The following is a 12,419-nucleotide window of genomic DNA, read 5'->3' as shown; positions in this document are numbered from 1 at the left end:
CCCAAATTGCTTTTGCTAAACAAATATTTAATCAATAAATATTTCAAGCCTTTCTAGTTAATCAAAGGCCAAATTGAGGCGAGAGGAACATACTCTAGAGGCAAATCTCGTCACATAAAAAAAGATTCACACAACATTAGTGAGAAGGTTGAATGAAAACAATGTAAGCAACAATAGGTTCCAACCTCACCTTACTCATCAAAATCCATCATAATATACTAGCAACAAAAGAGGCGTATTATAAGCATCACGCTCTGCCATTATGGAAATCTAGTACCACTAAAATGTAGGTTAATACTAAGAATTTGATACAAACCATTTACGTATACCAACTATATGAAAAAGCAAAGTAAAGTATACGAACGAACATGTAACCTTAACAACCTAATTAGAGATAAAAGGAAACAGAGGCTTGTAACATGTCAATGATGGAAGTATGCAGATTACAGACGAAGAAAGACACTTATTCTCAAACACATAAGAAAAAGGAAGCTCACACAGTAAGCGTCTGGTAAGAACATGACGAATCCTCTCATCTTTATTCAACAATGAAATTTCGAACTCCACCAACGTAAACCCCCAATGACACAACTAGTAGTCTAGTTGAACCGGAACAATCTAAGTAGGCAAACATGTCGGACAAACATAGGAAGCAACAAATAGAACTCTAAAAACACACAATAGAATCAGACCAAAACAAAACCTTAAAAGAAACAATTGAATCCATGTCTTCACCACGTCACCATCTTCCCCAAACTCAATATTATATCAATCCAACACACACCCAACAAAGACATCGTCAAACCCATTAAAATAATAACACACCCTAAACTTAACCTTTAGACACATAAAATAAAAACTTTTGTTTTTTAACCAAGATTCTTGAAATCAAATCCTCTCTCATGTCAGACTTAAACTGACCCATTTCAGACCCTTATTAGTTCTCCACCAATTTTCAAACTTTCTTCAACAACATCATGAATCCAACCAAATCCCATCTGGGTTTGTTCCATCATCACCTGGATCCCACCGCTGAATCTCAGCCGTTGATTTTTAATAACCAAAATCAGCCGGAAATTGTCAAAAAACCCCAATCACCACCACCACCGCCGCCGCCGTTGGACTTCTGCCTACCGGAATTTGACTACGACGAAGATTCCGGCAGCCCCACGTCCTCTGACGGCAAAAACCCTAACCCCCAAATTATAAACCCTAACCCTCACATATCTTCCCAATTTTACACATTCAACATCGAATCACACTCGTTGATGATCCGATGCATACTCGAAAGCCGGCTGGCAACCCCGGACGAGATCAGGGCTGCCACGCCGTCCCCGGTCCTCGCCAGCTGGAAATCGATGTGGAAAGACCGAAACGAGGACACTGCGTACTTAACCGCGTGGAAACGGATACAGGATAAGCTCACGGTCCATTCGGGCCAGCACGGTAACGAATTCCTGTGTTTTAAGAACAATTCGAATAATCAGTTTGTTTCGCATACTAGTCAATGGCAAGATATTGTAATGAGCTTTCATGGTGATGCTGATTTAAAACATTTAGGGGTTAAGGAAACCATTGAGAGGATTAAGCAAGTTTGGACTGTAGGTGCTAAGTTTTATGGGATTCCTGAGTCTTTTATTCGGGCTTGTGTTTCGGCGTGTTCGGTTTGTTTAAACGGGTCGGGTTTGGGTCGGTCGAAAAGGCGGCGGTTTGAGTATACCGAGTCGTTTGATGTCCCTGCGAAACAAGTTCCTTGTAAGTTAAAACAGTTGGCCGCTAAGCATAAAGTTGTGTTGTGTATAAGACAGAAGTATATTAGGTATAAGCCGTTTATGGCGGAGGTTAAGGATTACGCGTGTCATCGAGCCGGTGAACCTGTTAAGAAATCGAGGGTTTTGAAACGGGAACCGTATGCATCGAAGAGATGCGGGTGCGGGTTTCGGATACGGGCGATTGTGCCGATTTGTAATTATAATGAAAAAGACAAGACATTTGTGTATCAAGAAGAGGGGGTTGCGGTGTTTAAATTATATGCGGTTCATACCGGGCATGAACCCGGCCCGTTAGACGGGAACGCGAGGATTATGCATCGGGTTGTTGGGCATAAAGGTGGGTTCTTGATGGATCAAGATTTTGTTTACGGGACAGGTGATGAAAATGATATGCAGAATTCGGTTTTACAGCAGGTAAACGAGTTGAAACATGAAGTCGGGCTTCTTGAAGGGAGAGTATTAAAGATTCCACCTGAGGTTTTGGGCTCGGTGTCTCGTGAATTGTTTGATGTTTTGAATAAGGTTAGGAATTTAGGAGAATACGGGTCAAAACCTGGGTTGCTTTTGGAAAACGAGTTGGTTGACTGGAACGGTGGTCAAAGTACGGATTTGATGGAAGATGATGATGACGGGTTTGAGCCGACACTTGGAGATGTCGGGTCGTGGGATCAAATAAATGGTGACAGGTGTAATGGTTTTGATTGTGAGGATTCTAAGTTAATAAAGCATGTAACGAATGATGAAACTGAAACCGACCCACTCATTGGTTTGCAGGTTGACAGTTTCTACCCTAATAATCATAAATGGTATGATCCGCCATGTGGGTTGAGCCCGGGAATGGATTGTGGGGAGATTGTGTAAAACGGGTCGGCCCGTTTGTAACTAATGTTAGAGTTTGTTAGGTGTATATTAGTGTACACAGAAGAATGATTTTGTAAAGTGTAGCCTTTTTGGCTGCTTTGCACATACTTCTTTGACTATATCATCAACTGTGTTGTGACCCGTTAAGTTTAGGACTTTTAGTACATCAATGAAATTATCGTTTTCCCTGATTTGCGATTTGCGTTCATCTTTGTTTTGGACGTTATATAGTTTTGCTTATATTGCGATTTAGATTCGATTATGATCATGCGTATGCTTTTATTGCAGTTCATCAAAAGAACATGTTTTTAGCCATGAAATACTCAATTAAATCATGTGTTATTTCTTAAAAAGTTCCTTACCAAGTTGTGAGTCATTTATGAACTTTTCCAAAATAAGGAAATAAATAGAACAAGACGAACCGGGGCTCGAGGTCGGCTCCTTTCAAATCTCTTTTTAAAGCTTGACATTGGCTCGTTGGAGTTTTTCTGGCTCGAGCTCGGCCTATTTCTTACTTATAATTTATTTAATTTATTTATATACATTTATAGTTATTTTTGTAAATTAATAATAATATTTTTATATTATTTTTATATCTAACATAGTATATATTATTAAGTTATTGATATTATAATTATATATATAATTTTTATTGTAAGTCTATCTTTTATATTTGAATTAATGATTGTAAAATTAAGAGCTCGTTAGGCTCCGGAACCTACTCGAGATCGATAAGTAAAGCCCGGGCTGGTTTATTAGACGAGCTTATTTTTAGGTACGGACTCGTATAAGCTCTAATGGATTTAAGCTTTTAGCGAGCCGATATTTAGTAGCTCAGTGGTGTCTCGACTTGGATTGACTCGGAATGTATCTCCCTGCATGCATTTCGTTGACCTTTTTGGTCAATGAACAGTTTTGAAGATCCTAGCTGGTTGCTGAAACTGTCTTCAAATCATTATGATTTTGGGTCTCTAGAATAAGTTGTTTTGACTGACAGATTCTGTGAATGTGTTTATAAATCACAATATAGTCTGCAGTGGCCTTGTGCAGGTCTTTCAACTCTTGTGCGATTTGGCCTTGCACAGGTCTTTCAACTCTTCAAGGTATTGTTCTTACGGTTTCGTTTGGCGATTGGAGTCGCTTTTGTTAATTTAAAAATCGTTAGAACGTTTTTAGTATTTTATATTTATTATTGGTGATGCATGAACATCGTACTTACGCATAACTGCGTGTTCGAAAAGTGTAAAAAAAGAAAAAGAAAAAGAAATCATAATAATAAAGTTAAAAGGCCGGTTTGGCCTACACAGTTGCGTCCAAGTTCCAAATGGTTGAACCAGGTTTTTCAAGTTGTAAACCGTGAACCGAGCCGTATAAAACTTGTTTAATCTGTCAAAGATTGTGTTTAGTACTTCATTGATTATTTTCAAGACATTTAGACAAAATTTGCCACAAAATGTGTTTGCAAACACAGGTCACCTATATCTATTGTTTTATTTCAAACTAGTTGGCACACCCGTCGCGATGCGGCGTAGTTGGATTGCCCACTGGTTGATGATGTTGTCGGTGTGCTGGTCAGCTGGTGTGTTTTGGTAATATATGTTGCATAGATAGTGTCTAGGTGACATGCATTTGAGTTTCACATGCTAAGCTACATAATATTCAAGACATTGTAGGGACCAAATTATAAATATGCTACAACATAACTATAGTTAGCTACCGGATTTTGACCTACAGATCAAGCCAAATATTTCTTCATTAACAGTTTTATTTTAACATAATTGAGTTGTATCAATATAAAAGAGGAAAATTTATTTAATAACCCTTTTTATGAGAGAGAAAGGGGAAAATAGCCCTAAATCCTCCAATATTCCCAAAATAGCACAAAAAATTTGGACTGAGGCGACACATTGAGAAAAGATCCGACCAGATTTCTAAACTAATAGTTTTTGACACGTGTAAAGATTTCTGAAAATCCGACCATATTTTTGAAAATATTGAGGGACCTGTTGGCTGTAGATTTTTTATCCTCAGGATGAGCTACGATTCAAGGATTCTGAGCTATCCTGTCAACGCTAATTTTTCGAGAATGATATTTGACTAATTTAATTGTCCTATATTACTTATATTTGTTTTGCAGATAAGATCACGTGCTAAATACGCTAATATGAACGTGGACTTACAACGGCTAATGCTTGGACTTCGTCAATTGGAACGTGGGCAAGCAACGGATTATGGAAGAAATAGTCTAGGGTTTCCGGATTATTTGGGATATCAGTTGTAACTTTTTCTTATTTAAACGAGCTGATAGATACTGATAGATACATTTAGAAGACACCTTACACACTTTCACGACTTAGCTACTAGCAATAACTGTAAACACTTAAGCACTCGATATTTTATCAGCTCCACTACTTGTAATCCTCTTTTTATTATTAATAAAAGTGACGGTGATAGTTTTCACCGTCCGAGGGTTTTTTGTGCCGGAGATTATCATAATCAAGGGCTTTTTCCCTCGTAATCAAATCACTGTGTTCATTCGTTACCATCAAGCACTCTACCTCACGTACTAATTTGATCAAAAGTTACTTTGTTAATTTTTGACGGAAATAATTTGGCGTCCACCGTGGGGCAAACGGTGCTTTGATCATTATCAACTCTCAAACTAAACCCTACTCTCAATATCCACAACATGTCTACCCAACCGAAAATTGTTTCTTCTTCTGTAGCGGCTTCGGATTCCTCTGTGAGGCCTCCTATGCCTCCTCCTCCTGCTGGTGGTATCCCAAAGAAACCTGACAACACTCTGAAGAAAACCGCCACTCTGGTGTTCGCGGGAACGAGACCATCTCCCCAGGATCCCATTATGGTATCTAATAATGAACTTTTTTCTATATATAAGCGATTACAGGAACAAATGGATCGCTAGAACAAGACCAACCAGATGCTGGTGAAGGAACTGGAAGATATCAGAAAAGCCAAGAAACCGGCGGAAGAATTCACATAATTAATCCCGAGATCTCTGGATTTCACTCCTCCAGGATCCTCAGGATTGGTGCGTCCAGAGTCAACCACGGCGTACAACCCTGGATCCTCGCTCTTCCAGCACTCAGGGTCTGCAGGACTGTACTCGTCTGGATCCCAAGGATACTTGCATGCATCCTTTTGGTGGGCCGTTTCAATATGCAGGATCCTCAGGATTGTCGCAGCAGGGAGGATCCTCAGGTACTTATCAGCATGCGTTATCCTCAGGATTGTTGCAGCAGGGAGGATCCTCAGGTCCTTATCAGCAGGCGTTATCCTTAGGATTGTCACAGCAAGGAGGACCCACAGGACCGTTCCAGCAGTCCGGATCTTCAGGTTTGTCCCACCAGACAGGATCCTCAGGTCCTTATCAGCAGGTGATATCCTCAGGATTTCCGCAACAGGCAGGATTCTCAAGAGTGCCTCCTTCAGGGTTCTTCAATCCTCAACAACCATTTGCTCAGACTTAGCAGTTTGAAGGGTCCTCTGAGGTACACCAGGGAGACTTTATCCCAATGCAGGCTAACCCTTCTACCACTCCATTTGTCGCTCCAGGAAATATTATGTTTGGGAATGCCAGCTACAACACCCAGACCGTTCCTCAGAATATCAATCAGGGTAACACTTTCAATACAATTCTGTTTAATGCTAATAAAGGATTTTTGCAGGATGCAGGCATAAGTTCAAATTTAGCCCGAGAATTACAGAAGCTTAAGGACATGATATCAAATGTTCCTAGTGTAACCCGTCCCATAGCTGAATTTCCCACTGATAGTCACAGAATATCCCGATTTGTGCCATCAATTGGTGACGTATAGATCCCAAAATGGATTCAAACCCCAAATATGAAACTGTAGGATGGTTCAACGGATCCTGAGGAACACGTCGCACAGCATAGAGAGCGTATGGAGATCAACCCAATCCTTATGGAAATCAAGGAAGCATGTCTTTGCAAGGGATTTGGGTCTACCTTGACCGGAGCGGCCATGAAATGGCTACTGAGTATTCCTCCTAATACTATAACTTCCTTTTCTCATTTAATTGTTTAATAACCAGTTTTCTTGCTGTAGAACATTTGAGAAAATGACAGGTGATCTTTACAGGGTTACCTAGAATCCTGGGGAATCCTTGAAAGATTTTATTACCAGGTTTAGCAAAGAGTCACTGGAAATTCCAAATCTAAACCCGGCTTCGGCAGTGGAAGCTCTTAAGTTGGGGTTAGAAAAAGGCTCCTCTTTCTATGATGATCTTGTTATGACTCCATGCAGGTCATTAGACGAAGCAAGAAGCAGAGCTCTGAGGTTTATCAGGCTAGAAGATGATAAGAAAAACTATAAGATCGGTATCCCGAAATACGATCAGACGAACAGGAAGGCCGAATCCCCGGGAAAATCATATCGATCAAAGCCTTACTATAAGCCTGATAACCCAAGGATCAATGCAGTAGATGATGAAGATGATGAAGAATATCCTAAGGTCTCTGAATACTGTTTTTCTGTTGATATTGGTGGATTAATGTGTGCCATGCATGATTTAGGTGAAAAAGCCAGATGGCCAAAGAAGATGGAAAAACAAGGAGCCTACAAAGACAAATCAAAGTGGTGTGCTTTCCACGAAGACTTCCGGTACTTGATTGATGATTGCATTGCATTTAGAAGAGAGATTAGCTATCTTCTCAACAAAGGCCACTTGAAAGAGCTACTTGGCCGGAAGAAGGGAAAGGAACAAAATCCTGAAAATACTCTTGAAAAGGCGACTCCCCCACCAACAGACGCAAGAACAATCATGTTCATATCCGGAGGATCTGACATCCGTGGAACCTCTTATTCTGCTGCAAAAAGAAATGCTGATCAAAGGAAGTTAGAAGTGGCTGACAGACCAACAAAGACATCCATTCTCACCCAAGCAAAGACCATGACCTTCGATTAAAGCGATAGAGTCGACATTCAGGATCCTCACCATGATAGTTTGGTAATAACATTATATGTGGATAACCATTATGTGCGCAGGATCCTCGTAGATGGTGGAAGCTCTGTCAACATTATTCAATTAGATGTGCCGAGAAAGATGAATATTTCTGAGGATGAGATCGTTCCCAGTTCCTCAGTATTGGTTGGATTCAGCGGAGAGACTAAAAGCACTATTAGGGAAATAAAACTCCCAGTATACGTCGAAGGGGTAAATAAAATACAAAAATTTTGTGTTATTGACTGTTTGTCTTGTTGCAATATTATATTAGGCAGGCCCTGGATACACGACATGAAAGCAGTCCCCTCTACCTATCACCAATGTGTAAAACTCCCAAGTCCGTGGGGGAGTTATCAAAATCATCAACGTTCAACAAGATGCAAAGAATTGCTACACCTCTTCTATGAAATGTACTGCCAAACCCCAGCAGGCGTAGCAATTACAGAAGCCAACATGAGACGTAATGGAGGCTAGGGAACAAGAAATCAAAGAAGTACTTCCTTATCCCGAGGATCCTGAAGTCAAAGTGCTGATGGGAACAAGCATTCCTGAGGATATTGAGTTGAAATTGCTCGATTTCCTCAAGTCGAGACTGTCATCATTTGCATGGAAACATGAAGATATGACAGGTATTTCCAAAGATATTATAACACATAAACTTGGAATTGATAATTCTTTCAGGCAAATCCATTAAAAGAGAAGAAAGTTTGCACCTGAGAGAAACACAATTATCTAAGAAGAAGTTGAAAGACTTTTGAAAGCAAATATGATTAGGGAAGTCCAATATCCCCGATAGTTAGCAAATGTGGTGGTTGTGCAGAAAAGAATGGAAAATGGAGAGTTTGTGTGGATTTCACAGACTTGAATAAGGCTTGTCCTAAATATCCATTCCCTCTACCACACATCGATTCGATGGTAGATGCTACAGCCGGCCACGAGATGCTGACATTTATGGACACATCCTCAGGATTTTAGCAAATCCAAATGGAGCCCTCAGATCAAGAAGACACAGCCTTCATGACTCCCACATGTATTTATTGTTATATTGCTATGCCCTTTGGACTTAGAAATGCAGGTGCAACCTATCAGAGGTTAGTTAACATGATGTTCAAAGAGAAACTGGGGGACACAATGGAGGTCTATATTGATGATATGGTGGTGAAGTCCAAGAAGGATGAGGATCACCTACAGGATCTCAAGACATCATTTGATATCCTTAAAAAATATAACATGAAGTTGAATCCTGCAAAGTGCCATTTCGGAGTGAAGGCTGGAAAATTCTTGGGATACATGGTCACCAAAAGGGGGATAGAGGCGAGTCCATAGCAGATACAAGCTATCCTGAATCTAAAATCCCCAGCATCAGTCAAGGATGTTCAAAGGCTGACTGGCAGGATAGCAGCACTCAACAGATTCATATCCAAATTCTCAGAAAAGTGCAAAGAATTTTATGATATCCTGAGGAAAAATAAGAAGTTCGAATGGACCAGTAAGCATGAGGAAGCTTTGATGTCCTTAAAAGCTTATCTTTCTTCTGCTCCTCTACTGGTAAAACCCGAAGAAGGTGAACCTCTATCTCTATATCTAGCTGTATCAAATAATGCTGTGAGTGCATTTTTAGCCAAGGATCACGAAGGTCAACAACATCCCATCTATTATGTATGTAAAAGTCTATTGGATGCTGAAATCAGGTATTCTTATCTTGAGAAATTAATTTTAGCACTTATTATGGCATCTACTAAACTTAGACATTATTTTGAAACTCATCCTATTCTTGTTAAAACTAATTACCCTGTTAAGTCTGTTTTAAGAAAACCAGAAATGTCAGGTAGGATGGCAAAATGGACTGTAAAACTGAGTGCATATGATATAGCATATGAACCTAGGACTGCCATCAAATCCCAGGCATTAGCAGACTTTGTGGCTGATTTCACCAGTGAACTTAAAGAAGAAGCAAACTTGGAAGTCCAACAACTTGAAGAAAGCAAAGATAAGTGGACTCTATACACTGATGGTGCTTCAAATGTTAGAGGAACAAGTCTCAGGATCCTGCTGAAATCGCCACAGGGGGACATTATACCTCAATCCATATCCTGCGGATTCCAAGCCACAAACAATGAGGCAGAATACGAAGCTTTGATAGCAGGATTACAACTAGCAATCGACATGAAAATCAGGTTTATTCAAGTACATGTTGATTCATTATTATTAACTAATCATTTTAACGGTTCATATACTGTTAGAGGAGAAAAACTAATGAAATATTTAAAGCTAGTCAAAAAACTAGCAAAATGTTTTGAAATGTTTGATATTTCACAGGTACCTAGAGAAGAGAATGTTGAAGCAGATTCCCTAGCATACTTAGCTTCATCTTTCAGAATACCGGAAGGCGTCAAGATTCCTATCATACATATCCTGAGCCCAACAATAGAAGAGCAAGGTGTTAATGAAATATCAGAAGATGATGAATATATGAGAGCCAAAAATCCTGAGGATAATGAAAACTCTTGGATTATCCCGATCAGGAGATATATTCAGGATGGAGTAATCCCCAAGAATGAAAACCCAAGAGCTTTTCGCACAAAGGTAATCCCATATGCTATAATGAATGATATATTATACAGAAAATCTCTTGCAGGACCATATCTTAGGTGCTTGGAGAAGACAGAAGCTCAAGAAGTTCTTCAGGATATCCAGGAAGTAGATTATGGGAATAACACTGGGGGCAGAGCACTATTATCCAAAATCCTAAGGACCGGACTCTTTTGGCCAACGATGAAGAGAGATGCTATGAGTTATTCCCAGAAATGTGATGCATGCCAGAGACATAGCAACATTTTGCACCAGCCAGCGGAACCCTTGTATCCTATTATATCCCCTTGGCCTTTCATGAAGTGGGGTATGGATATCGTGGGAAAACTACCAAGTGCTTCAGGAGGAAAAGTTTTTATGCTGGCCATGACAGATTATTTCTCGTAATGGATTGATGCCGAATCTTTTGTTCAAGTCAGAGAGAAAGAAGTTATCTCATTCATCAAGCGCAATATCCTGACAAGATTTGGAATCCCGGCAGAGATAGTGTGTAACAATGGCTCGCAGTTCATTGGCAAGAGAACAACTAACTTATGTGCCAATTGGGGAATCAAAATGATCAATTCAACACCTGTCCATCCTCAAGCTAACGGACAGGTTGAATCAAGCAACAAAATCATTATCAATAACCTGAAGAAAAAGTTGGGGTCTAAGAAAGGAAAGTTGGCCGAAGAACTACCTTTTGTTCTTTGGGAAGATAGGACCACTTCAAAGAATGCTACTGGTCAGACTCCTTTCTTATTGGTATTTGGATCTGAAGCAGTTATCCCGACAGAGATGGTTATCCCTACAGCTAGAGTCAGTCATCAAAATCCCGAAGATAACACTCAAAGTCTACTTGAAGATCTAGATGCAGTAGAAGAACTCAGGGATTTAGCAAAGATCAGAATGGCCTCTTATCAGCAGAAGATAGCAAAGTCCTACAACAAGAATATCAGGGTTCGTAGATTTCAAGAAGGGGATTTGGTTCTCCGAAAAGCCTTTCAGAATACTACAAATCCTGCAGATGGAAAGCTCGCACCAAAATGGGAAGTTCCTTACTTGATTGAGTCAGAAGCAGGAAAGGGGGGATACAGATTGTCCACTTTGGATGGTGACTCACTACCAAGGGCTTGGAACGCTATCCACCTCAAAAAATATTTTATGTAAGACTTCTATCCCGAGGATAATTTAACAGTAATGTTAAACAACTAAGGTATGTATTCAAATTTCTATTTACATTCATTTTCAATATTATTATTCTTTTATCATGGTACTGACTTAAGCATCGGAGGGGTGTTAGCAAGGCTAACACCCACCCCTCACTTGGAGTTGACTATTTTATAGCCTGAAGACATGTGGTATCCCCACATGGGATGAAGTATGTTTGGGCCTTGTCGCCAGTCTTTTTGGGCCTTGTCGCCAGTTTCTTCTGCCTTTGTCGCCAGTTAAGGTATTATTTAATGCCTTCTAAGGTTTAAGGGTTTTCACCTCTTCTTAAGATCGCCTGTAGCGCACGTTTATTCTGCCGTAGTTTGAGAGACGGGGCCAGCACATGAAATATAGTGACTTGTTACCTCGTTATCCTCAGCTATTGGTTTGAATCTCAAGTTTATGGTAGACGAACTATTTCCTAAGGTTTAAGGGGTTTTCACCTATTCTCTAGGGCCTTGTCGCCAGTTTATTCCTAAGGTTTAAGGGGTCTTCACCTCTTCTCAAGGGCCCTGTCGCCAGTTTATTCCTAAGGTTTAAGGGGTCTTCACCTCTTCTCAAGGGCCTTTTCTCCAGTTTATTCCTAAGGTTTAAGGGGTCTTCACCTCTTCTCAAGGGCCTTGTCGCCAATTTAAATAGGCCTTGTCGCCAGAATTTCTGAAATTATTTTCAGGATAATGTTGCAGGTATATCAGTATATCCTTATGATTAGAGGAACATCCTGAGAGGTAACCTTGTTACAAGGATGAAATGGTCTATACCTTATCAAAATTTGATTGCTATATGATTCTGGTATGACTTCCTATTTTCTATTGTTCTTTACTTCCTCCAACTTGTCTTATTTACAAAATGAATTTTATGACTTCATGTTTGTTAATTGAATTAAACCTAATTTTCTAACAAACCTCACCTAGATTTCTAAATCCTAATGAAATCAACTTTATTATGAAGATTCAATAACATGAGCAAGGATAAAACATCAACATAAGTCATAAAAAGTTGTTCTACTAATAA

The 12,419-nt window shown here is 39.8% G+C and overlaps 1 protein-coding gene across 1 annotated transcript; it reads left to right on the top strand.

Annotated features, from left to right (window-relative positions):
* The first annotated feature begins 877 nt into the window (after nucleotides 1-877).
* On the top strand, nucleotides 878-2,824 carry LOC143574064 (uncharacterized). Its single transcript, XM_077058787.1, has one exon. The coding sequence runs from the start codon at nucleotides 978-980 to the stop codon at nucleotides 2,631-2,633; it is 1,656 nt and encodes a 551-aa protein (XP_076914902.1). The 5' UTR covers nucleotides 878-977; the 3' UTR covers nucleotides 2,634-2,824.
* Nucleotides 2,825-12,419: the final 9,595 nt, after the last annotated feature.

The sequence above is a fragment of the Bidens hawaiensis genome, unplaced genomic scaffold, assembly GCF_021521415.1.
Source record: "Bidens hawaiensis isolate Kalapana, Puna unplaced genomic scaffold, B.hawaiensis_p1.1 tig00026827_1, whole genome shotgun sequence".
Lineage (NCBI taxonomy): Eukaryota > Viridiplantae > Streptophyta > Magnoliopsida > Asterales > Asteraceae > Bidens > Bidens hawaiensis.
This window is presented reverse-complemented; position numbering and strand designations above follow the sequence as displayed.

Coding starts and splice junctions, on each gene's coding strand:
- LOC143574064 (XM_077058787.1), top strand. CDS start 978: ATGAATCCAACCAAATCCCATCTGGGTTTGTTCCATCATCACCTGGAT.